Source organism: Doryrhamphus excisus, chromosome 6 (assembly GCF_030265055.1).
Source record: "Doryrhamphus excisus isolate RoL2022-K1 chromosome 6, RoL_Dexc_1.0, whole genome shotgun sequence".
Classification (NCBI taxonomy): Eukaryota; Metazoa; Chordata; class Actinopteri; order Syngnathiformes; family Syngnathidae; genus Doryrhamphus; species Doryrhamphus excisus.
This window is the reverse complement of record NC_080471.1, coordinates 2,258,496-2,284,380: the sequence shown is the minus strand read 5'-3', so window position 1 is coordinate 2,284,380 and position 25,885 is coordinate 2,258,496. Positions and strand designations below refer to the sequence as shown.

General features: G+C 41.3%; 3 protein-coding genes across 7 annotated transcripts; 2 read left to right on the top strand and 1 right to left on the bottom strand.

Moving 5' to 3' along the window:
• Positions 1–116: 116 nt before the first annotated feature.
• pik3c2g (phosphatidylinositol-4-phosphate 3-kinase catalytic subunit type 2 gamma) lies at positions 117–23,567 on the bottom strand. 5 transcript variants are annotated; one of them, XM_058075617.1, is made up of 35 exons: positions 23,324–23,567; positions 22,662–22,970; positions 22,376–22,536; positions 21,234–21,733; positions 21,093–21,172; positions 19,309–19,469; positions 19,127–19,241; positions 18,940–19,051; positions 16,166–16,236; positions 15,963–16,026; positions 15,755–15,886; positions 15,657–15,687; positions 14,423–14,606; positions 14,231–14,353; positions 13,696–13,824; positions 12,717–12,831; positions 12,499–12,632; positions 12,138–12,326; positions 11,980–12,073; positions 11,809–11,903; positions 8,927–9,107; positions 8,737–8,844; positions 8,574–8,666; positions 8,299–8,428; positions 6,621–6,757; positions 6,356–6,525; positions 6,118–6,274; positions 5,099–5,208; positions 4,695–4,863; positions 4,493–4,611; positions 4,326–4,422; positions 4,187–4,253; positions 3,075–3,154; positions 2,437–2,562; positions 117–1,104 (listed from the first exon to the last, which is right to left on the bottom strand). In XM_058075617.1, exons 4-35 carry the CDS (start codon positions 21,669–21,671, stop codon positions 952–954), a joined length of 4,164 nt encoding a protein of 1,387 aa, XP_057931600.1. In that variant the 5' UTR covers positions 21,672–21,733; positions 22,376–22,536; positions 22,662–22,970; positions 23,324–23,567; the 3' UTR covers positions 117–951. The 5 variants fall into 5 exon arrangements, 4 of the variants coding, with proteins under 4 accessions (XP_057931600.1, XP_057931601.1, XP_057931602.1 ...); XM_058075618.1 differs by lacking the exon at positions 23,324–23,567 and adding an exon at positions 23,155–23,276; XM_058075619.1 differs by lacking the exon at positions 23,324–23,567 and having other exon boundaries at positions 22,662–23,096.
• Positions 23,262–25,603, top strand: LOC131131176 (sperm acrosome membrane-associated protein 4-like). The gene is made up of 3 exons (XM_058075632.1): positions 23,262–23,425; positions 23,494–24,216; positions 25,453–25,603. The coding sequence occupies exons 1-2, from the start codon at positions 23,403–23,405 to the stop codon at positions 23,951–23,953; spliced, it is 483 nt and encodes a 160-aa protein (XP_057931615.1). The 5' UTR covers positions 23,262–23,402; the 3' UTR covers positions 23,954–24,216; positions 25,453–25,603.
• Positions 25,460–25,837, top strand: bncr (bouncer). Its single transcript, XM_058076091.1, has one exon. The coding sequence runs from the start codon at positions 25,460–25,462 to the stop codon at positions 25,835–25,837; it is 378 nt and encodes a 125-aa protein (XP_057932074.1).
• Positions 25,838–25,885: the final 48 nt, after the last annotated feature.

Sequence of the window (25,885 nt, the reverse complement as noted above, 5' to 3'; positions counted from 1 at the left end):
TGAGATATAAATACCAGTTTTATTAGTTGAGAAAACAAACGGGCCAGCTATTTCTGCCTGTGTGCTGCATTGGGGGGACGGGGGGGACGGGGGGGGGGGGGGGGGGGGGGCAGAACACTCCAACAGGGCTGGAAAGCACAGAAAAGCAGCTCGTCTAGAACTGAAAAATCCCCCCCCAGTGAGACTCTACTTTCCTGTGACAAAATGAATATTTGATGCAAGTTCAGTTAATGCCAGCAAAGTCGTTTCCCGCTCTGAACAATAAATGCAATTTTTTTTTTTTTTTTTTTAACATGGGCTGAGACCTACCAAGTGATGCCAGGGTACAGTAACACTCCACTAAAGCACCACTATGAAAGAGCGGCGCTCGGTATTTTTTTTTCCTGCTTCCCTCCCACGTGAGAAACCCTGAAGGGAATAATATAAATAGCATTCACGGAGGTATACATTATTGAACTCAATCCAGTCTATTTCTGTCCTGGTTCATCACTAAATCGGGTAAATGAGAGACAGGAGGATGCTATCAAGATGGACCTGCCTGGGCATTGACAAGGTGTGGGTGGATGAGGGGTGTCACCCAGTCAATCGGGGAGAAGCCACTGATGGAGCACAGTGGAGTCGCTAACATCTTGCATGCATGAGTACTACCGGTGGATACAAAGTATTGGGACACCGAGCTACTCTGAGTTTCTGCAGGATTGTACTGTATGTGTGTGTTGTCATTTCCACGAGTGAAATCAAATGCCTTCAGAATGAGAGCCAGTCAGAAAAACATTTCCAACATTGTCATTTGAACAGCGGCGCCGTGACTCCTGACTTACCTGAGGCCGTCTTTCCGCTTTGTAATTCCATCCTCGGCGTATTTTTCAAACCTGATTGTGCTTTGAAAGCAAAGAGTTTCTCATTGTGGTTGCACCCCCTTCTGGCAGCAGGGCTTTAGCGCATCTGAGGTTAGATGGCGCAGTTTCCGAGTGTAAACCAGGTCTCCTTGTTGAGCAGCTCGTCCTCCAGTTTGATGTTTGTTGCAGCCACAAAAGTCTTTTTGCTCTTCACGCTCACCTCCAGCACCATGCCGTACAGCAGGGGCACATTAGTGTACTCCAACTGCAAACAGCACACACAGTTTTGGAAATGTTGACACAATCGGGGGTGAAATGTTTACATCGAGTCACAAAGGCTTAGACGTGTAGACATACAGTTTGTACTCTATGTGCTATACAAATGAAGCTTGGGTATACTTTAGAGTAGCCATTGTATTGCTTGTCACTCCCAATATTATGATTTTTTTTTTGTAGTAAATTTTACTTTTTTTCTTGTAAATTTCAGGGAAAAGTCGTAAATTTAGGAGACAAAAGTAATATATTTTCTCGTAAATTTCCTACTTTTTTTCTTGGAAGTTTTACAACTTTATTCTAGTAAATTTACTATTGTTGAGACTCTTGATATTTAAAAAAAAAAAAAAAAAGATTAAAGACACACCTTTTTAATCAGGCTTTTAACTAATATTTTTAAACTTTTCTTATGTTTTTATCTTTTTAGTCCTAGTATTTCCTCAAGGGGGGGGTCCTCCACACTGGGAGCTGTGTCGGGTCTGCTGAGAGGGTGCCATCCTTGGGTCCCTTTGACCCAAGGGGGTTCCTCACTTTAATGTGGGGGTCCGCCCGTCTGTCGGAGTCGGGGGGCACGGCCTGCGACTCCTCCCAGTGTGGACGGCCCCAAAGGTGGCGTCTCCCTACTGTGTGTGATTGTGTGTGATTGTGTGTGTCTAGTATGGAGGGTGGGAGGGAGGTGCTTTCTTAGTATTTGTTTTTCCTTTTAATTAATTGTGGTAATTGTTTTTAATTCCGTAAAGCACTTTGTGTTGCATGTCTTTGCAGGAAAAGTGCTATACAAATAAAGTTGATTTGATTTGTCTTGTACATTTCTGAAAAAAGTTGCAAATTTACAAGACAATAGTAGTATATTTACTTTATTCTCCTAATATGAAATAGTGAGAAGTTTACTTTATTCTCCTACATTTACGACTTTATTCTCCTCATAAATTTATGATAATTTTTTAGTCGCACCACCCAACAGGTTTTCTTCCGAGATTGCTCTGTCTCCATTCTCTTCCCCTTCTCTGATGAAGAAAAGCACCACACAGGAAGCGCCACCACGTTGTGACAGTGGAGATGATGCGTTCACTGTTTTGTGCAGTGGGAGTTTTCCTTCACACACTTCGGCCCAAAAATGCAATTCTGGTCTCATCTGACTAGAACACCTTTCTTCCACGTTCGCTGTCGAGACACCTACGTGGCCGTCCCCCATCCTGATGGTTGCCGGTTGCATCCTCGGTCGGTGAATCAACATTCCCGCTCAGTTACGACCTTCCACCTCATAATTGTATACTGCTTTGTGTCTGCCCCAAAAGTGTCTTGGAAGGAATAAGAGTCGTACCAGTTCATTGAAGGTGGGGTTGTCATTATTTCGCACCACTTTAGTCTTCCTCTTGGATTGCCCATGGGGGTCTGGTCTCAGGCATGTGACCACGTACGCATCAGGATTAGAGCCGTTTGCAGTCTTCTGTAATAATAAGAAGGTCTTAGTAGGGAAACTTTAATGCATTCACACACACAGTTTGGTTCCAAATGTGGAAATTGTGTGTGTGAATAAAATATTTAGATGTCAACAACCATTTTTGTATTTTTTATGGTTGTGGTTCATGTGTTTAGATATTTCAGCTGTCATCTCTTAACAAAAAACGCATTTTCTCGTCTTTCTAGTCGTGAAATTTTCCTGAAACTCACCCATGTTCTACTGCTGATTACTAAAGAATGGAAAGTAACATTTAACTGATGAAAAACAAGAGTCTAATCTTTCTTTTGGTAGGTTCCGTGTTTTCAGTGCCTTAAAAAAATCTGTCAAAATTTGTCTAAAATGATTGGATTGGAGTTAAAAGTCATGCCACATTAAGTCAATGCACTTTTTTCAAAATGTGTTTCCCATTCATTCTTCGCTGCGTCTTTTTTAGCTGTTTTTATACCTTTATAACACACATAAGAAAGACATGAGGATCGTGGATGATATTGACTTACGATGTTCTTGAGATGTTTCACCAAGACCGAGAGCTTACGCCCCGTGTAGGAAATGTACAGCTGGATTTCAGGACAGTCCTCTGTAATAGAGACAACACAGAAACGCATGTTTTTGAACGTACACTGGAACCCGTTTCAGACCGACTCAAGCGGTTGACAAAACGTTGCTTACACATTTACTTGTGACTTTCAGCAGAGACAGAAGGAAAACGAGTGATAAAGGAATTCTGAAGTTGGCAGTTTGTTGACATTATCGTTGATATCTGAGCAAGAAGCGCGCTCCACGGAGCAGCAAGCTTGCTCAGCATGTCTACGGCCTGGAATTATTTCCTAGCGTTGCCTTCAGACTGTACACAGACAATGTGTAATGACTGACGAGCACCAATTACACGAGGAGGGGAGGATCGAAATCACTTTATGCAAGTAGCGAGCTGGATGAGTCCGGCTTATCGTTTCACTTCCAAAATGTGCACATTACTTACTACATAAAAATGTGCAGTTTTTCCATTTTTAATGACTATTTTCATCAAAGAGAAATTAACACAAACGGTCACAAGGGCTCGGTCCCGCATCTTGAACCTCAAACCTTTTTGTCTTATGTTGTGGTATACCTAATTAGATATTTGAGCTGTCCCAAAAGCAAAAAAAAAAAAAAAGTCATGCTTGAAAAGTATCTTTTAGTTGGGAACTGAACTTTCCCTGAAACTTACCTATGTTCTACTGCTGATTACTAAAGAACGGGAAAAAGTAGAAACAGTTTTTTCCTGATGAAAGATGAGCGTCTAATCTTAATAATGGTAGCTTCCATGTTTATACAGCCGTAGAACACAATATTCTGTGTGCCTTGAAAGATCAGTAAATCAGATCAGTGACTGAAGGGCTTGAATTGAGGATGGAATGAGTTAAAGAAAGCGTTAACCTCGGTAAGTTTCACCAGTGATATAGTTTGTATAGCCAATGCTATTTAAAAAAAAATAAATGTATGTGCTCGCAATTCCTATCGGTACCGATTTCCCTTGTGGATGATCTGTATCGGTATCGGCAGTATAACACCCTGATCGGAGCATCCATCCATTGATTGGTGTGTGTTGTGTTTAAAAGTGTAAAATGACCTGTTGCCACATTTTCTTGAATCTCCCTCATGGGTCCGTCCAAGAACAAGCTGCACACAAATTCATTCTGAAAGAAAAGAGTTTTGCTTGTGACACCACGAAGGAGAACACCGAGAGAGACAATCCCAACACAACATACTCCCTTGCAGGGGCCTTCAAAAAGCTGTTTCAGGTATTTATTCAACTGAGACACCTTCCTGTTTGGCGTGAATGACATCATGTACCAGCTAGGGAACCTACAAGGAGGAATAAAAACGGTAAGTGTCGTGGCCGGTGAGGCAGGTGGGCGTTTTGGTCTTGACTCACTGAGGCAGAGTAGATTCTATAAAGTGTTTCTGAAGCTGCTTGTGAATCATTTCCAAGTCATCAAATGTCATTTCACTATAGACAAAGCCATCATCAATGGTCACTCTCAGATAATAGATCTGCCAATCAAACATAGACAACAGTACTTATCGTAAAATAGAGACAGGAAGTAAAAAAAAATTAAAACCCTCTGCAGCCTCACCACCACTTTGCCCTTGATGCTGTGGTCATGGATGACAGCATCTTGAATGTTGGTGCTGGGAGCAGGAACGCCATTGCTGATGTGTGCCCCTTGTTTCTTCCCTTGGGCCATGCTGTGTGTTAGGAAGTTTAATTTGGCCGCAACAGAACCCATGCTCTCCTTGATCTTCCTATGCGACAGATCACCACATGAACACAATTTCATATTCAGTAGCATTGGGTTATTGCTATGGTGAATCGTTATATATTATTGGTATAGTACGGGTTTGCCATTCAGCATCAGCATCCACTTTGCAGTACAGTAATGCGTCACCACTTTGTGTTTCAAATAGTGTGGTTTGACTCATAGTAAAATGTGTATTACCACATTTTTGGGTGATGTGTGTTTTGTGTGTATTTATTTACTTTGTAAAGTAGGATGTGGCCTCCAGGTCTGTGTTGTGAGGTCTGAGGTTGTTCTGGACGTACTGCAGGTCGTTTGAGTCCTTCATTTCCGGCATTCCTGCACTGATCATCTGGGGACAAGACATGGACAATAGCCACGTATACGTGGACCCAAATATTCCAGTTGCATTCGGTATATTTGCTCAAAAAGAATGTAACCTTTGTATACACCTCATTCCGAAAGAAAAGTGCCAATCCGAATGAATATATAATGGGATTCCCGGGGGTGGAATATTCCTTTCCCCAATCCGATTGAGATATCTTGTACCCACTCAAACAGAAAGTTGTCAGGGTGCGTTCTTCTTCGTGGTTTTTCTGTTTTTCAGATAAGACGTAACAAGCGGCTCCAGACGTTCTTCAGTTTTAAAAATGGAGGCGAGGAATCGGCACAGGACTGCTACGGAAAGTTTGTTTTTGATCCAGACTAAATTTCAAAACTGGACGAAGGAAAAACTGGCAATACGGAGTTATTCCAACAAGTGAAAAAAAAAAAACTCGGGGAAGCCGGTATCACGTGATGTTACTATGGTACCCATTATGTCATTGCTTGGTCATATCACCTCGTACTTCGGTACGAGGTACATTATTTAAAAAAAAAAAAAAAACAACAAAAAAACAAACAAACTGTATTATGGAAAGCAGGAAGTGAACAAATGTAACAGTTAGTGATTGTAAAAGTACCAGATGGAGGGGTAGGATTTAATAAGCTTTGCTTCTTCCTACTCCTTTTGGACATGTGGAACTGGGAACTGATTATGGGATGCACTCAATTGGAATCTGATGCATGTTCAAATGAAATTAAACCATTACCATGTTGATGTTTACGTTTTACCGCACATGCCCCCATTGACTATTCTGTTTGATTATAGCGGCGCATGTAGACAAGAGATTGGAATATTCCTTTCCATGTATACCATTGTTTTCGGAAAGGTCATTTGGAAAGATTCCATTCGGAAAGAGGTTTGTTGAGACGGCCTTACCAGCTCCAGCAGGCTGAGTACGAGGGCAGATCGCCCTCTGATGATGTTATAAGCCTCGCAACAGAGTTCCACAAAGCGATGCAAGCGCTGAGGCTTCTGCCCGCCACCCGTGATAAAGTGCTGCATCTCCGATGTGAAGATGAACGGTGATCGGTCTCTATCGAAAAAAAGAGAGACAAAGCATGACTGCGATTCAGTATTTGAGTCCTGAAATGACATGAAAGTGTCATAGACTTGCCTTTTGAAGTTTGCGATCTTCTGCGCATTGCCCATGATCTTGCCAAAGTCTATGTGGAACATGTGCCCGCTGTGCTTCAGCATGATGTTGTCGTTGTGGCGGTCGCAGATCCCCAGGATGAAGGTGGCCACGCACCAACCTGCACATGAGTGAATGAAGTTCATCACAGCCTGAAAAACATCACAAGCAAACAACGGCGCAGGTTAATGATCGGTCCCGGTGCTCGACGTGAAGTGGGACTGATCGATCGGGGAGCTGTCACCACCTTGTCATAGTCCTCCTTTGTTTTGTTCCACATGTGGAACCACTTCTCCAGGGTGTCTTGTCGAAGGGTCCCGCCCAGACCCCACTCCTGCTGAATCTTGCCCAAGGTCACCGCCTCAGGAACCACTTCTATAAGGCCTGCCAGTCCAAATAGAAATACACAGCATGCACAGTGATTGTGTTTCCTCATATTAGCAAGAGGAGGTCTTACTCTCTGGTTCTACCATATCTTACTTATTGTGTGGAAATATGTGGTAATAACTATAAAAGCAATCTTCACTCGATAAATGTACTGCAAAAAAGGTCAGTAAGGATAATTCATAATGCCGCCTACAGAGAACATACTAACTCCTTATTTTTAAAATGACAAATACTTCAACTTGCTGATATAGTTCATCTTCAAACAGCTAAAATAATGCATAAGGCTAAAAATAAGCAATTAGCTAAAAATGTCATCCAATACTTCTCTACAAGAGAGGAGAAATATGATCTCAGGGAAGAAGTACATTTGAAACACTTCTATGCTAGGACTACGTTATGCTAGCCATAGCATTTCAGTATGTGGAATCAAACTATGGAATGGATTGAGTAAGGAAATCAAACAATGCACAACGATGAGCCAATTCAAGAAACAATACAAGCAGTTGACGTTTGCTAAATACAAGGATGAAGAGTCTTGAACCAGTATATTGACACTATAACCACTATATTGACACTTACTATGGTACCCATTATGGCATTGGATGCTCATATCACCTAATATTTGGGTACGTGACAAAAAATAAATAAAAATTCTATAATAAATAAATAATAAAAAAAGAAAAAAAACTTTAACATGACGGTGTATACTTGGTATTGGTACATGTTTGTATATTCTGAGGTATACTTTTGGGGTGTTAAGCTGATGTGTGATGAACTTAGTGTAGTCATCAGTAAGCTAACACAGTGAGTCAGACTTTTGTTGTTGTTGGTATGTATGGTACAGTATGGTCATATCACCTCGTACTTCGGTATGTGACAAAAAATGTAAAAAAAATAAAAAAACTTAAACTATATTAGGAAAGCAGGAAGTGAACAAATGTAACAGTTACTGATTGTAAAAGTACCAGATGGAGGGGTAGGATTTAATAAGCTGTGCTTCTTCCTACTCCTTTTGGACATGTGGAACTGGGAACTGATTATGTGATGCATTCAATTGTAATCCGATGCATGTTCAAATGAAATAAAACCATTACCATTACCATTACCATTACCCCACGGCAGAGAGTACCAGTCATCTACAATGAATCCCTTTTATTAGCTGAAAACAGCAATTGTTTGCACATTTCCACATTTCTTTCCCCGGACATAAGGAGAACAAGCGATAAGTACTTTTAAACATTTTAAACAGGACACAGTTTTACCGTCCCTAGCATACATGTACAACTACCGTACTACTGAAACCCACAATATTTACACGTTTTTGTTGTTATGCGTTTTCCTCTCCAGCGTTCAGATTTTGCACTTTATTTGGTTCTTGAACGAGTCATAGTTGTGTGCTCCGGTTATATCGTGACTCCAGTTGCATCTGTATGTACATTATTGTTCATTAGTGGTGAGTACCTACAGTGTATATATGTACTTCTAGTACTTTTGGATATTCACTGGAACCGCAGAGAAAAGTGAGATCTACCGTCTACCTTGCGTTTGGCCGGTGGACAAACATCTATAGGTGACCATTCGCAAGTCCAGTCCCTCTTGGAGCCACACTCTGTCCATCATGCGGACCATCTGAAGTACCAGCATGTCCTGGCGTATGCTATCTCCTGTCTGGGAAGCACATTTGATGGGATCAAATGTCCAAAAAACTTCATTTGGCAAGAAGATGTGGAACTGCCCATCAATTTAGTTCTCCTTGCAGAGGCCACAGAGGATGAGCCGCTCTGCGGAACTCAAATGCTGCTTTGTTACCAACCTTGCAGATCACGTTGATGTTCGTAGCCAGCGGGTCAGTACAGATAAAGGACAACCCCAGAGGAGAAGTATTGGAGTTGTAGAACTTACACGCCTGGAAGCATAAAACACGTTGGAAATACTCCTTCAGAGCATGTTAGCTTTTCATTTTGTATCACGTTTACCTCCAGGTCCACTCCTTTTATACGGACGGCAACATCTAAAGGTAGAGAACAGCTTCTCCCATCACTGAAGAACTTATCAATCTTCCCCTTTTCTTTGTTTAAAATGGCCTGCAGTAAAATTAACACACACAACAAAATATCAGCCTTGCCGCTCGGGCCCAGCCGGCCAATGAGTGAATGTTACCGATACCTTCCGTCTCGTCTTCTCCGACGTGCGAATCTTCTCCGCCATCTGCACAATCACCGCCACCAGGCGGGTTTCCTGATCCAGCTCCTCCCGCAACGCCCGGCCACAACAGTAGCGCAGGGCCGCCTGCACCATACCGAACCAGCTCTGGTAGTGCTCGTCTGTGCGAGCGTCCTCCAGCAGCCTGCCAGTCAGAAAAATGGGCCTTAATGCCATGGGAGAAGCAGTGTTACTGGCTACATATAGTACGTCCTCCTGATAATTGTCTTGCCCGCTTTTTCCTCACGAGGGTCGCGGGGGGTGCTGGAGCCTATCCCAGCTGTCTTTGGGCGAGAGGCGGGGTACACCCTGGACTGGTAGTAATGTTACTGTAATGTTTGGTGAGACGCACAAGCACCTGACGTCACTTCCTGTCTATGCCACCGGAACAGATTAATGGTAATGGTTTTATTTCATTTGAACATGCATCAGATTCCAATTGAGTGCATCCCATAATCAGTTCCCAGTTCCACATGTCCAAAAGGAGTAGGAAGAAGCAAAGCTTATTAAATCCTACCCCTCCATCTGGTACTTTTACAATCAGTAACTGTGACATTTGTTCACTTCCTGCTTTCCATAATACACTTTAAGGGTTTTTTTTGTTGTTGTTTTGTACTCGGTGATATGAGTATCCAATGACATAAAGTCTTATTTTTTTTTATTAATCTTTGACTTTATTCTTGTAAAATTACTTTATTGTGTTTTTAGATGGTGCCATGTGCCAGGAAACCGCCACGGGCCGCACTTTGGACACACCTACGTATATTACATATATATCATTCTTTCATACATTTTCTACTGCTTATCCTGACAAGGGTTGCGATGGGTGCTGGAGCCTATCCCAGCTGTCTTCGGGCGAGAGGCGGGGTACACCCTGGACTGGTGGCCAGCCAATCACAGGGCACATATAGACAAACAACCATTCACACTCACATTCATACCTATGGACAATTTGGAGTGGCTAATTAACCTAGCATGTTTTTGGAATGTGGGAGGAAACCGGAGTACCCGGAGAAAACCCACGCATGCACGGGGAGAACATGCAAACTCCACACAGAGAGATGGCCGAGGGTGGAATTGAACCCTGGTCTCCTAGCTGTGAGGTCTACGCGCTAACCACTCGACTCAGCCGTTTTATGAATATGTTTTCTGTAAAAAGTTCATGTTATATTTTCTGTGTAGCAGCGATTTTTGTAGATTTTGTAGTATGCTCACAATGAAATTGTAAAAAAAAAAAAATGTTAAAGAATGTTAAGTCTTTCTTTGTCTGACTCTTCAGGATCTGCCTCACCCTCTGTACATATTTGAGTGCAGCTGCCCTCTGATCTGCCTCCCAGGGCTGCCATTTGCCTGTGGAATCTCCAGGTATTTGTACCACACTTCAGAGTGTTCCATCGATAATCTAGCGCAGGTGATAATTCTGATCTCATGGCTGTGTATCCTTGCGAGTTGACTCAGGGAGACGATGTCTCGCCGGTTCATGGCATTCCATTCGACTTCATCCAAGTAGAGGAGGATGGCGAATCATTGTTCCGCTTTGGCACCGACCTGGCACTGATCTTCGTTCGAAGCCTATGCAGAACAATATGCCACATTTGCGGCTCACCTGCGCAACTGGCTTTCAATTGGCTCTCCCTTTGTCTCCTGTTGCTGTTGTACAGGTTCAGGCACACCCGACCACGATAAGGGATTTTCCATGAAGTAGGATTCGTTATTTATTAATGGTATATTTTCATAGTTAGAGCACAAACACCTACTAACATGTTTTTTTTAACATTGTTAGAGCCCTCCAGACATGAAATAGCATCCCTATAGTTGGATACCTTTACACTTCTATTGGCAAATACATTCGGCGCAATAGTATGTCAGTAATTTAAGGCATTAAGAAGACCTGTGCTTGTGTGTCGCTGTGAATGCGATCCGGTGCTCGCCGTGTGTTACGGCCAAAACAGTTGGCTTTAACGCTTCAAAATAAGCCCCTCTACCTGCCCACACGCACACGTAAAACTTTATTATTTATTCTAAATTATTTAAATTATTTGTACAAATTACTGTTTACGGCGTACATTGTTGTTCATATTTGATGTAATCTATTTATTATCCACATTATTATTATTATTATTATTATTATTATTATTATTATTATTATTATTATTATTATTATTATTATTTATTATTTATTCATTCATTCATTTTCTACCACTTTTCCTCACGAGGGTCGCTGGAGCCTATCCCAGCTGTCTTCGGGCGTAAGGCGGGGTACACCCTAGACTGGTCGCCAGCCAATCACAGGGCACATATAGACAAACAACCATTCACACTCACATTCATACCTATGGACAATTTGGAGTCGCCAATTAACCTAGCATGTTTTTGGAATGTGGGAGGAAACCGGAGTACCCGGAGAAAACCCACGCATGCACGGGGAGAACATGCAAACTCCACACAGAGATGGCCGAGGGTGGGATTGAACCCTGGTCTCCTAGCTGTGAGGTCTGCGCGCTAACCCCTAGACCACCGTGCCGCCCTTATTATTTATTATTTATTATTTATTATTTATTATTTATTATTTATTATTTATTATTTATTATTTATTATTTATTATTTATTATTTATTATTTATTATTTATTATTTATTATTTATTATTTTTTATATTTAGTTGGCAATTTCACTGCTGTGTTATTGTGCAATGACAATAAAGAAAGTCTACGTCTTCATGGCAAATGCATACAATTTGCTTAAATATGGATTTTTTTTGCTACCAATAGGCCGTATTCAACCATGAAGCAGCATGATTACGGCTCCTACTGTGACATTCAAAAGTGAGGTTTTGACTGTCGCTCACCAGTAGAGCTGCTGTGCAATTCTGATGCTCTTCAGTGATCTCTCCAACAGCAGCATGACGAGAGGTCCATCCAGCTCCCACTCACCCTTCATAGCCTGTACCAAGACACGATGAGCATTCAATGGAAGGTTTACAGTAAAAGATCCTCATGGTGGAAGTCACCGTGCTCACCTGGACTAACTGCGGCAGGAAATGCTCCAGTTCATCATCTGGTATTTGTTGAAAATACTCAACGGCGGTCCTTCGTACTGTCTGGTCAGGGAAACTGCAAAGGACATTTTTTGAAGGTTGTAAAAAAAAAAAAAGTGAAGAACTTGGGATCATCTTACCTGTCCGTGAGAAGAAAGAGGGCCTCCTCAGGAAGATGGATGGCCCAGTTCTCCAAGATGGTATAGATCTCTGTCAGGTCTTCAGGCTGCCACCGGGGGGCTGCACCAAGCAGCAGGTGGAGGAAAGTACTTCCTTTGTCGCCATGGTGACGTTTGCTCCACAGGAAGCTCTTCTCATATTCTGACAGACTGGAGACACACGCAGAAGGTGAGAACATACGCTTGAGAATATTCTTCCACCCAAATATTGCAGTATTTTAGCTTCTTCATAGTCCTGAAAGACCCTGAAGTGATCACTCTGTGTCTGTACGTATATTTTTGGTCCTGTGAGAATTGTTGCTTTCACTTTTCCTTTACTCACAAGCAAACACAAATCTTCTTTGAAACGTGTAACATTTTCTTTTCCAATTCTTCACAAGGTGAAGAGAATAAGATGGACCCGGGGAGCTCGATCGGCCTCCGATACGTCCACTTCACCTGATCTGAAAAGTCAAGCTGCATGGAAACAAAAAGATAAACAATATCATTGTTTAGTTGTTTTTTAACCAGCAGGGGGCAGTGTTGTCTGACTCTACTGACCTGCAGGATGACGCCGTGTCCTCGTCTGTGTCCGTCAAACAAGGCGGGAGATGGAGGCGAGTGAAGCAGGGCGGATGTGGACAAACTAAGCAGGACGGTCCCTCTTACCAAGGTTCTAGACACATACACAGTTTAGAGCAGGGGTCTCAAACTCAATTTACTTGGGGGCCACTGGAGCTCGGGTCTGGGTGAGACAGGGCCGCATCAGGTTTTCCAAAAAAAAAAAACGCATTTATTAAAAACAAAAAAAATTTTAAAACTTCGCTTTGGTTCCAATTTTCTACAATAAAAGCTCTGAGAAAACATTCCACTGTTCTCAAATAACTTACTTTTTATTTTTCTACACAAAATAAGATGAAAAATAAATAAACAAATCAAGAATAAAGAAAATCAATCAATCAGTAATAATTAAATAAATATAATAATAATAATAAAACGGCAAATAATAAAAACTTAAGAAACCACATATAGTTATAAATGATTTTTTTCAGATTAAAATGAACAAAGCATTATTAGAGCCCATTTATACTCTTTTTTTATTTACAACATATTGCGCAACTGCAGGGTCTTGAGACACATGCTAACTCGGCAAACTAGAGAGCTAGCGACCTAAACGGTAGCCTTCAAGTTATTTCCTTTCAACTTAAATAGCCAAAAACTTACCACTTCCACACGGATAGGGAGGATAACTATTAACAGTTATTTAACCTTTAACATGAACATGAATCAAACGTAATAATTTTTTTCTGGGTACATGATACCATACAGCATCCATATCAAACTTGCGCGGGCCGCACTGACATTAAACTTTCGTATCAAGGCGGGGGCCTCAAACTAGTGTCCTGCGGGCCACATGTGGCCCGCGGGCCGCGTGTTTGAGACCCCTGGTTTAGAGCATGTATGCCAACCGTGTGCCTTGTATTGCATCGTACATACCAAATTATTCACCTGTTTGCTTTGGGACACATGAATGGCTTACCTGTTGCTGTAAAGAGGAAGAACAGTCCAAGCCAACAGCTCAGGGCTCTTCCCTCGCTTTGAGCCCATGAGCTGAAATGTCAGCATGCACTCGTAGGGCAACTGATTCACCGTCACAGGAAACACCATCCTAAAAGTTGTATAAAAGAAAAATGTCCATTATCTATATTGCTATTGGGTAAAGAACAAGTTCCATTCCGAATGTATGTTGATTCATGAACTCCTAGGTCAATCACACTGTACGCAGAACATACAAAATATATCAAATACAGGTTAAATACAAGAATGCAATGAAAGTTATAGAAAGAGAACAACTGCTTAATTTTATCCCTGTGGTTGTCTTGCAGGCCTTTCTACCGTCTTAAAATATTGTCCCAGATTGTCATCCGGAAAGACTTGAAATAATTAGTTCAGTAACGAGCTCAATTAGTTCATTTTTGTTGACCATCAATTTTCCATTCGTCCATTGTGTACTGCCTCCTAACAGCCAATCACGCTACACCATTAGTGCATATGAAAAGAAAAGAATAACTCACAAGCGGTTACACTGGATTTTCCTGTCAAAGCATAATGCGGTGCTAATATTTTCCGAAAAAACCGCCGAGCAGATCTGTCTCTCTCCGTACGTCAGCTCACAGGACATGGAGAAGCTGTCGTAACTTGGAAAAAGAAAGAAGAAGTGTAAGAATGTGGTTGTTTTTACAGTGCGTTTACAATGACTCCCATACATGGTCATCCAGGTGGGTTGTAGTTTGTAGAGAGCGGTCATGTTGAACTGGAGGATTGCTTTGTTGTTCTCCACGTCACGAGTCGGCGTGTTGTCGGTGACCACCTCGGGTCTGAAGTTGGACGGGATGTTGTCAAAAAAGATCTGCATGACGGCTATCAGCGCCTTGTGCAGTGCCTTCAATGCTACAAGACACACAGTGATCTCCGTTACAAGCATAGTGGACCCCCACACATTCAGCAATTTTTGGACAAAAAATTGTGTTTTTTTTTTCTACAAAAATTCTGCAGAAAACACACATCTTATTCACCATGTCAGTTACGAGCGATAAGTCAAAGATACAATTTAATGGGCATATAAATTGTGTAAAAACACCCGAAAAATTGGTGCCGTTTATATATAAAAATATATATAATCCTGTACTGTCATTTATTTCAGTAACAATGGACAGCTATGTCATAAAACACACAGAAATGTTGAATGTGAACACCTACATCTAGTAAATCGTATCAGCGCCTTGTGCAGTGCCTTCAATGCTACGAGACACACAGTGACCTCCGTTACAAGCATAGTGGACCCCCACACATTCAGCAATTTTTTGACAAAAAATTGTGTTTTTTTTTTCTCCAAAAATTCTGCAGAAAACACACATCTTATTCACCATGTCAGTTACGAGCGATAAGTCAAAGATACAATTTAATGGGCATATAAATTGTGTAAAAACACCCGTAAAATTGGTGCCGTTTATATATAAAAATATATATAATCCTGTACTGTCATTTCTTTCAGTAACAATGGACAGCTATATCATAAAACACACAGAAATGTTGAATGTGACCACCTACATCTAGTAAATCGTATCAGCGCCTTGTGCAGTGCCTTCAATGCTACGAGACACACAGTGATCTCCGTTACAAGCATAGCGGACCCCCACACATTCAGCAATTTTTGGACAAAAAATTGTGTTTTTTTTTTCTACAAAAATTCTGCAGAAAACACACATCTTATTCACCATGTCAGTTACGAGCGATAAGTCAAAGATACAATTTAATGGGCATATAAATTGTGTAAAAACACCCGAAAAATTGGTGCCGTTTATATATAAAAATATATATAATCCTGTACTGTCATTTCTTTCAGTAACAATGGACAGCTATGTCATAAAACACACAGAAATGTTGAATGTGAACACCTACATATAGTAAATCATATGTATGAATCGACAATCAACTCACCACTCTCACACTCAGACATTTCCTCGTGATTCTGCAAAACAAGATACGTGGAATGAGGAGCGCCGGTTCCCTAATTTGAAAGTCTCCCAACATCCTACCAGGGGGATGGCGTTGACTCTGTTGAGCCTGCCGATGGCGTCCTCCAGCTCGCGACTCGAGAGGCCACACAGGAGTTCAGTAATGGTGCGAACTTTGGTTACCAGCACGTTCACGTTCACGTTCTCCGCCTGCTGTATTCGCGGTGAGAACACGTGCGGACAAGTCGGTATGGAATGACAATTTGGAAAAGTGGTGATCTTTACTGACTCTGTTTCTCATCAGCATGGCCGCCTCTCTGCTGTAGCTCGTTAGCACATTTTGCAGACTCAACCTGAGAAAGAAACAATAACAATGTTAAACACACACACCCACACGGGTGTTTCCTGCAAACACACCCAGCGAGTTGTCGCCATGACAGTCTTACTAGACACCAAACAAACCCTCGTGGGTGTGACTGCTCTTCGTCTTACTTGCACGTGTTGAAGATGCAAATGGGCCTCGCAGGTTCGTACAGATGACCCGTGGGTTTGTCTTCGCCATCCTGTAGTGTGGAATGTTAGAAAAGGCTTGATCGAGTGATATTACTCAAACAGAAAACAATCAGCAGGTATGAGAAAAACTGACCCATTCACTTTATGAGTACACTTTTAGCCACAATATTTGGGATTTTATCTTTACTTTGCACTGAACAGGAAGTCAGACTTTAAAGCTGTGCCACTAGACCAGGGGTGGGCAAACTTTTTGACTTGCCAGAATATAATATTTTACATGTAACAGTCAATTTTTACACGTATATTTCACACACGTTTTTTATGTAAAAGTGTCATGCAATCTGCTATATGTGCACTTTGAAATTATTTATTTGATATAAAGTGTGTTATAAATTAAATGTATAATAATAATAATGATTATTATTGTTATTTAATAATTATTTTTATTTAGTACTATTATTAATTAATATCATTAATATTAATAATATTTTTTAATTTAATATTATTATTAATTAATATTATTAATGGCAATAATTAATAATTTTATTGATTGTATTATTAATATAATTATTATTTATTTAATATTATTGGAAAATATATATTTTTTATATTTATTATTATTATTATGTGCTTGTATCCCTTTTTTTAGGAGCATTTTGTAAACAACAGACCACATCAAATAACGAAATTGATAAACAAGCTACTTCAACCATCAAAAGGTTGGCTCAAGCCACGATGCCAGGTTGTATGCTGAGTTTAAATGAAATACTTTGGAAAGAACAGACGGGCCGTATTCAAGCACTTGGCGGGCCGGATGTGGCCCCCGGGCCGTAGTTTGCCCACCCCTGCACTAGACAGTAGTTGCCGTTTCATGCTGTTGAAGTTTTATGGCGAAATGACGCTTTTGGATCTCAAAAATCATATCGACAAAAGCAGCCCACCATGTACGTTGAAGCCGATTTAGCATTGCTAGCGTGCTATATTAGCATAGTAGAGTTTGTAGCCGTTTTCACTCAAGGTCTGACCACAGCGCACTGTACCATGCTAGGTGTTAGCATGCTAACATTAATAGAGTAGCACTTTTAGTCATTTTTATAGGTAGATACTTATGCTAGGTGTTATGTTCACATGAGCATACTGTCATTTTGTTTGCAATTTTCATAAATATGAACTTAAAGGGCACCTATTATGCTCATTTTTCAGGCCCTTATCTGAAACTTTGGCATGGTTTAACACAATACAACAACATTCTAACTGTATTTATAGGTCAGAAAAGTGGAAAAAGCACAACAGGTCTCCTTTAAAGAGACACTTATTACCATCATGCTAGGTATAAGAATGCTAATGTTAGCATTTTAACATAATTATAATACCATTTTTAATATTTTCAGAGGTAGGCAATTATACAAACACTATACAAGCGCTATTATGCTATTAGCATGCCGACCTTAGCATTGTTAGCATTCTTTAAGGCATTCAAAACCTTCCATGGTATGATTTCAACAAATCTAGATATGCAGATAGAATAAATGTAGGATTAATATTTATGCTAAGACCACAGAAACACAACATATGCTGGTGGCTAGTCTCCAGACCAGCTACCAACGTACTGTTTTTTTTTCAGCGGGGTCTGTGCATGTTAACATAATTATAATATCATTTTTAATATTTTCAGAGGTAGGCAATTATACAAACACTATACAAGCGCTAATGTTCGGTGTTAGCATGCCGACCTTAGCATTGTTAGCATTCTTTAAGGCATTCAAAACCTTCCATGGTATGATTTCATGGTCAACGAATCTAGATATGCAGATAGAATAAATGTAGCACTAATATTTATGCTAAGACCACAGAAACACAACATATGCTGGTGGCTAGTCTCCAGACCAGCTACCAACGTATGCTGTTTTTTTCAGCGGGGTTAGTGCATGTTAACATAATTATAATATCATTTTTAATATTTTCAGAGGTAGGCAATTATACAAACACTACACAAGCGCTATTATGCTCGGTGTTAGCATGCCGACCTTAGCATTGTTAGCATTCTTTAAGGCATTCAAAACCTTCCATGGTATGATTTCAACTAATCTAGATATGCAGATAGAATAAATGTAGCACTAATATTTATGCTAAGACCACAGAAACACAACATATGCTGGTGGCTAGTCTCCAGACCAGCTACCAACGTACTGTTTTTTTCAACGGGGTCTGTGCATGTTAACATAATTATAATATCATTTTTAATATTTTCAGAGGTAGGCAATTATACAAACACTATACAAGCGCTAATGTTCGGTGTTAGCATGCCGATGTTAGCATTGTTAGCATTCTTTAAAGGCATTCAAAACCTTCCATGGTATGATTTCAACAAATCTAGATATGCAGATGGAATAAATGTAGCATTAATATTTATGCTAAGACCACAGAAACACAACATATGCTGGTGGCTAGTCTCCAGACCAGCTACCAACGTACTGTTTTTTTTCAGCAGGGTCAGTACATATAATTATTTTAAGATAGTGACAGTTTGAACCTGGAATGGATTTACTTTTTTTTTAATGAGCAAACCTTTTCCTGTCTGTTCCCTAAATGTCAAAAAAGCCAGGATGTGATTTGTACACAGAACAAAGTCAAAAGGCTGTTTTTTGTTGTTGTTTTTTTTTACAACTACAACAACCCTGTTACGTTGTAGCTGGGCTTCCCCAAACAAAATGGCCTTTCCTTCTTGTCAATGATTACTGCTAGTGACTCACATCCCTCGCCAGGCTGTGTTTGAGGTTACTGGTGTGGAGCAGTCGAAGGGGAAGGTCCAGGTTGAACTTGCAGTGGCTTTGGACGATCTCATGCATGCCCAGCAGCTTCTCACTATGGAGATGCGTGGAGTTCATGTGTAAATACGACAGACAGAGATGAACGTACACCATGAGGTGATGAACTCACTTGTGGAGATACTCCTCAGAGTTGCACGTCTTGAGAACATAATGGCCATTTGTTTTGGGAATGAGGTCCAGCAGCTGAACGATTTTAGCAATGAAGCTTTGCACCGACCTATTCACTAGGAAAATGAAACTTTTAATACGAGGTGGACAGGGAAGTATAGATGAAGGGACGGTTACCGATACCTGGAGTGGGGATGGCAATCTGATTATTACTTTCATCTTCAATTGCCACATTGATTGTGAGCTGGACGTGCAGCCGCAGCGCAGGGTGGATGTCAAAAACTCTCGCCCAAACCATGCCGACGTTGTGAACGCTTTGTGTGTTTTGGTAGCGTGACATCAGACTGCCAGTGGGAATATAATGAAAAAAAAAAAAATAAGACTCAAAGCTCATACATGCAACAATATCATGTTTTATGCATGGTGGTGGTCAAGTGGAGCCCCACTATTCATGGGGTTTGTTCTCTCAGACAACCTTAAAACCTACGCTTCTTCAGCCTGCAATGATCTACCTACGACTACACTTGTACATTAAATGGCTTATTTTCTGTTACGTCGACTATATTGGGCAAGATGAGTGTAAAGTTGACTATAGACGTGTTATTTCATGTCCAGAGGTCTAATAATGTTAAAAAAAAAAAAAACATTTAGAGGGTCGTAAACACGTTTCATATGCTCTAACTACGGAAATAGTCTATTTATAAATAAAGAATGCTACTTCACAAAAATCCTTTGGGTGTAGTACCAATTAACTGCAATAAAGCAGGTTTAATTATTTCACAACAGACAATAATCCCAAACAGTGGCTACTGTTGTAGCCGTAACACGGGTCTTGTGTGTCTACTGTCTACTATACGTATGGTAATGGTAACGGTAATGTTTTTATTTTATTTAAACATGCATCAGATTACAATTGAGTGCATCCCATAATCAGTTCCTAGTTCCACATGTCCAAAAGGAGTAGGAAGAAGCAAAGCTTATTAAATCCTAACTGTAAGTGTAACATTTGTTCACTTCCTGCTTTCCATAATACAGTTTAAGGTGTTTTTTTTTGTTGTTTTTTTTTTAATAATGCACCCCGTACCAAAGTACGAGGTGATATGACCATACAATGACATAATGGGTACCATAGTAACTAGATTGTAACTATATAGTACAGTAAACCTCGGATATATCGGATTCAATTGTTCCCACTGGTTGTGTCCGATATAAGCGAAATCCGTTATATGCGTATACCGGAAAATGTCCGTTTTACGCATATATCGGATTTATATCCGGTATATGCGAAAATCGGATTTTATCCGTTATAAAAAGGCACTTCCTTGACTATGTTTCCAATGTACCTGGACGCGCAGGCAACGCTGCAAACGCTGCAAATGACGTCGTATAGCGGCCTGTCACCATTCGGCGAATCGGAGCGCCACGATGCGGCCATCCGATATATGCGAGGGAAATTTCATGGAAATGCATTGGAACGGGACGGGAGATTTTGTCCGAAATAGGCGAAATCCGTTATAAAAAATCCGATATATGCAATGAATTTTTATTGGAAATGCATTACAGAAAAATTGGTTCTTTTTTATCTGTCCGTTGTGAGCGAATTTCCGATATATCCGAGGTTTACTGTATATATATATATATATATATATATATATACTACTATAGTACTATATAATAACTATATAGGCTAACACGAGTGTAAAGGTGACTATAGGGGTGTTATTTCATGTCTACAGGCCTCTAATTTTGTTTAAAAAAACATTTAGAGGGCTGTAAAAAAAGGATTTTTGTGCTCTTTTTTTTTTTTTTTTTTTTTTTTTTTTGTGGATTTTTGTGCTCTAACTATGGAATTAGTCAATTTATGACTAAGGAATGCTACTTCACAAAAACTCTGTTCAACCGCGATGAACAAGGGAGTACTGTACTTGCTTTTTAGCGGAGAGAAAAAGGTTGTCGTCATTACTTACTTGGATGTTGCCTGACAAAATGCAGCCATGGTTCTGGTGCTGCCCTGCGGAGTATCTATCAGTTTGATGGTCCATGGGTACTGAAGTGGAAGAAGAGATTTCAGGACTTATTCTGACGTTTGATCACCAAATTGTACTCACCACGTCATCAGCGTTTGTGTTGGAGCGGGTGAGTTTTTGGACAGGATTACTCAGGTCACAGGAGAACGTGATCTTGTGGTGCCCGAGTGGGGTATGCTTCCTGGGGATTACCGGAGGGGGCGCCCGCCTGCTAAGCACACTTGAGTTTGGGACCTCTGGGGGTGGGCGACGGGCTCGTGGAGGCTTATTTGTTCCATCACCAACAGCATCTTTGGGACTACCATCAGTCTTGGGGTGGTTTGCAGCGACAGACTGGGATTGGGGACGAGGCATGTACTTCTCATATAGGGCTGAATTTTCCTTGTCTGGAATATCCTCAACATCAATATAATCATACAGGTGCAATTGATTTGTATTCTCAGTCACACAATCCTGTCTTTGGAGAGCTTGACGTGGTCGTGCGGGTGGTGGTCCACGTCGTGATGCTGGGGGGTCCATTGCATTGTACTGAAAATATGTCTGGAATGATACTTCAATTTGTCACTTCATGTAAGGGAACACTGCGAGATAAAAAAAAAAAGACACAAAAGTATCACGTCAGTGCGAAATGTAGGACAGAAGCCAGCGCCTTGTTCAATCGTTAACAGCATTTCAAATCTTAACAGGAAATGTCGCAGCGCGCCAAATGTCTGACCAAAAAGAAATTTTGAAAATAAAACGCTAACATCCAATCCGAGATCGTGTTTCTGTAAGCACATCTATTTGAGTACTGGCACTTGAAAGGAAATGCATTAATTATTAATGTATCGGATTCTTTCACTTATGTGCTCAGCTTGTTCTATAAATAAGCAATCGAATCAGAAACACAACGCATGTGCTGCTCTTAATTTGAAGGTTCAAAGCAAACATCCGCTCCGACCACGGAAATGCAATGCTCTTAAAAGTAAATTCTTTAGCGTTCTCGCTAAAGATTCGTCTTTTTTTACTTTTTTTTTTTCTCCGTGTCCACTCGGGAGCTCAGTAAAAAAGCGACAATCGCATGAATTGTACGATAGTAACACTAACAAAGATTCCAACTTCAATCTCACAATTATTGTCGGCTACAGACTAGCAACATACTCTAACAACAACTAACAGCATAATCCAACGTATGAAAACACTCCAAGATTACAATAAGTAGACATTTGGTGTTCTTAACCTACCATTAAAGCTGTGGTTGGTGTCAGGCCCTTGTTGAGATTAACCACATCATTCACCGCTGAGTGAGTTTTTACCTGAAGACTTCTTGAAAGGTGTTTGTTTTATTCTTCTTAGCCCCGCCCACTTCCCCGGCTGGTACACAACAATGACAGCACGCCCTCTGCTGGAGGACGCCATTATTACCAGTCAAAGAAATAGTTCAGAAATCACAAAGTTGTGTGAATACTCAAGACTTGTCTGACGTATTTAATATTTTGTATTTTGTTTTTTTTGTAACTGTCTATTTACCCATCCAGCTATCCATTTTCTATACTGGCTGTCCTCACTCAGAGAGGGAAGTCTGCGCTTCCCTGTTTAGGCTGCAGCCCCTTGTGGATGCATGGATGGATACTTCCATGTTGAATACAGGAAGTGAACAAATGTGTCATCAATTGGTGCGAACCCAAGAGGCAGTCAGATTAAATAAGCTCAGCTTCTTCCTATTTAACACAAAGCATTCCAATGAAGCTTTGACTGTGAGTGTGATCACTTCCTTGTTGTCAGAGAGCAAAGCAGTCGTCCGCTCCCCCATCAGGAATGTTCTTGAGCAGGTTGAAGCTACAGACAAAAAAAGGAGGACCAACGGACGGTTACTATCACTTTCACAATAAGCAACGTCATTTTAAGTCAGCATCGGTACATTAAAGTGTCATGGAGACGATTGCTGAATGTGTCAAAGGTTCCAGGTGGGGCCCAAACAGGGGGGAGCACATGAAAATGCATCCTAATCAAAACTACTCACATTTGTTACCCACGCCGCTCTCATCCCTTTGGTCGTTGTGACCCAACATGGCACAGGCAAATAAAAAAAAAAAACTTTAAAAAAAAAAAGACAAATGGCCCCCGGGCCACAATTTGGACACCCTGGTGTGGCTTGTGTGTCATGGTGTATAAGTGGACTTGAAACACACCTGTTGCTGCTTGCAAATCAGTGCTTGTGTAACTTGCCGGAGCACCGCAGCGCATCTTCAAGAGGCTGTCGCAACTAAGATGGCCGCACAAAGAAACGGCAGGTGAACAACACAAACGCACGCGGCGTCAACCTGATGTTTCCTGTGACTCAAACATGTGATCGTTGCAGCCTCACGCCGAGCCGGCTGACTTCCATCATGGTGACGGCAGCGCTGCTCTGCCCGGCCTTGAGCCTGGACAGCCTGCGGTGTTACTTCTGCCCCCTGCAGCCCAAGGAGCAGTCGTGCCCCAACGTCACCACCCACTGTACACCCGCCCAGCGCTGTACCACTTCCACGGCTTACTACGGCGCCTACCACGCGCTGTCCTCTCAGGGTTGCGTGGACGCCGAGCTGTGCGGCGCCCGTCAAACGGTGACCTACAAGGGAGTGGAGTTCCGAGTGAGACACCGTTGCTGCTGCAGGGACAAGTGCAACATGGCGCCCGGGTCTAAGGCCATCCTGAAGCTGCTTTTGGGGATGACGGCAGAACAGGCCGAGTACTCCAACATCACGCATGCTCTCAGGGAACAGCTTTGGGGCTCGTGTTCAAACGACCCTAGCACTTCCACATCATCCCCCGCATCATAGGCGTGTTTCCTGCTGGCCGCAGTCACTCACCTGTGTCTCATCACATCGTTGTTATGTGTTTGTTTGTTTTTTAGAGGGTGGGTTCGTCAGCCCTCCTGGAACCTTGCAAACAAATTGATATGTAGATATCGCCATCAGGTGTGTGAGTGTGAAGGCGTGGCCTACACAAGCCTTGCAGTCGACTGTGCAGTCACACCTGATAAAGACAAGCTCTACAAAGCTTTGCTTTCTCAACTTAAAGGTCCCATCTAAGACGAGGGCATGTAAGTTTTTTGTCTTTTTAAAGATGCTCGTTGCCTGGTGGACATTAGGGAAGTTCAATGGAGTATTGGGAATCAGGAAGCTGTGTGCTGGTACATTGTATTGAAGGAATGTTTACTTTGTGAAAATAAATCCCTCGACACACTTGGAAGAACAAAAAAACGACTTATGCTAACTTGTATGCTTCACTTATAAGTCCCAGAAGGCATTGCAATTACTGACTGCAGTACCTGCGTCCTATTGGCTGTTATTTCTTAGCATGTACGTCGTTGCAATCAAGTTTAAGCCGTCATTTTATGGACCTTATTAGTGATTTAGAATGAACATTTGAAATAAGTTATCATACTTGTGCAGATGTTTTAAAGCAGGGGTCTCAAACATGCAGCTCGCGGGCCACTAGTTTGAGGCCCTCGCCTTGATATGAAAGTTTAATGTTAGTGCTGCCCCGCGCAAGTTTGATATGGATGCTGTATGGTATCATGTACCCAGAAAAAATGATTACGTTTGATTCATGTTCATGTTAAAGGTTAAATAACTGTTAATAGTTATCCTCCCTATCCGTGGGGAAGTGGTAAGTTTTTGGTTATTTAAGTTGAAAGGAAATAACTTGAAGGCTACCGTTTAGGTCGCTAGCTCTCTAGTTTGCGAGTTAGCATGTGTCTCAAGACCCTGCAGTTGCGCAATATGTTGTAAATAAAAAGAGTATAAATGTGACTATAGTCGTGTTTTGTCATGTCTACAGGGCTCTAATAATGCTTTGTTTTTTTTAATCTGAAAAAAATAATTTGTCTACCCACCAACTATATGTGGTTTCTTAAGTTTTTATTATTTGCTCTTTTATTATTATATTTATTTATTTATTACTGATCTTATTTTGTGTAAAAAAAAAAAAAAAATTAAGATATTTGAGAACAGTGGAATGTTTTATCAGAGGTTTTCTTGTAGAAAATTGGAACCAAAGCAAAGTTTTTTTTTTTATTTTTTTGTTTTTAATAAATGCGTTTTTTGGTTTTTTTTTTAACCGTGATGCGGCCCTGTCTCACCCAGACCCGAGCTCCAGTGGCCCCCAAGTAAATTGAGTTTGAGACCCCTGCTCTAAACTGTGTAGATATTTACAGCTTGCTACATGACCTCTGCTGCTTTCCATTCCGGTTATGCAACTTCAGTGAAATTGTAAACACGTAGTAATTGACGGGAAGAACCTTAAATGTGAGAGTCTCACTTGTGTCTCGATGTAGGTCGACCATGACGCAGCTCCTGCAAGCCACAGTCTTCTTCCTCTACATCATGCCCCCTCTGCTTTGCGGCAACCTGCGCTGCTTTTTCACGCCCCTTCTGGAGAAAGAGCACAAATACGAACCCGTTGCGACCGAGTGCCCCCCGGATGAGGTGTGCTTCAAAGCAGATGGTCGCTATGGCAACTATAGCGCCCTCAAAGCCATGGGTTGCATGCCAAAAAAAGTTTGCAGCCAGACTCGGGAGATGTCCTACAAAGGAGTTTTCTACACGATGAGCTACGCTTGCTGCAGTCGGCCATATTGTAACACCTGTGTGGGCCTCAAGGCCGCCGCTTTCTCCGTCACGCTTACATTTGTGGCTGTTGTCATGATTGGCTGCTGGTGAACATGAGCATCACCAAGTGTTCATGGTGGAAAGATCACTATATGGTCT

Excerpts from the sequence above, each read along its gene's own strand:
- LOC131131176 (XM_058075632.1), top strand. The coding sequence starts at position 23,403 with ATGGCCGCACAAAGAAACGGCAG. Across the intron at positions 23,426-23,493 it reads GCCGCACAAAGAAACGGCAG|CCTCACGCCGAGCCGGCTGA; the intron begins GTGAACAACACA and ends TGATCGTTGCAG.
- pik3c2g (XM_058075616.1), bottom strand. Across the intron at positions 19,242-19,308 it reads GATTGCCATCCCCACTCCAG|TGAATAGGTCGGTGCAAAGC; the intron begins GTATCGGTAACC and ends TCATTTTCCTAG. Across the intron at positions 8,667-8,736 it reads TAAAAGGAGTGGACCTGGAG|GCGTGTAAGTTCTACAACTC; the intron begins GTAAACGTGATA and ends TTATGCTTCCAG.
- bncr (XM_058076091.1), top strand. The coding sequence starts at position 25,460 with ATGACGCAGCTCCTGCAAGCCACAGTCTTCTTCCTCTACATCATGCCC.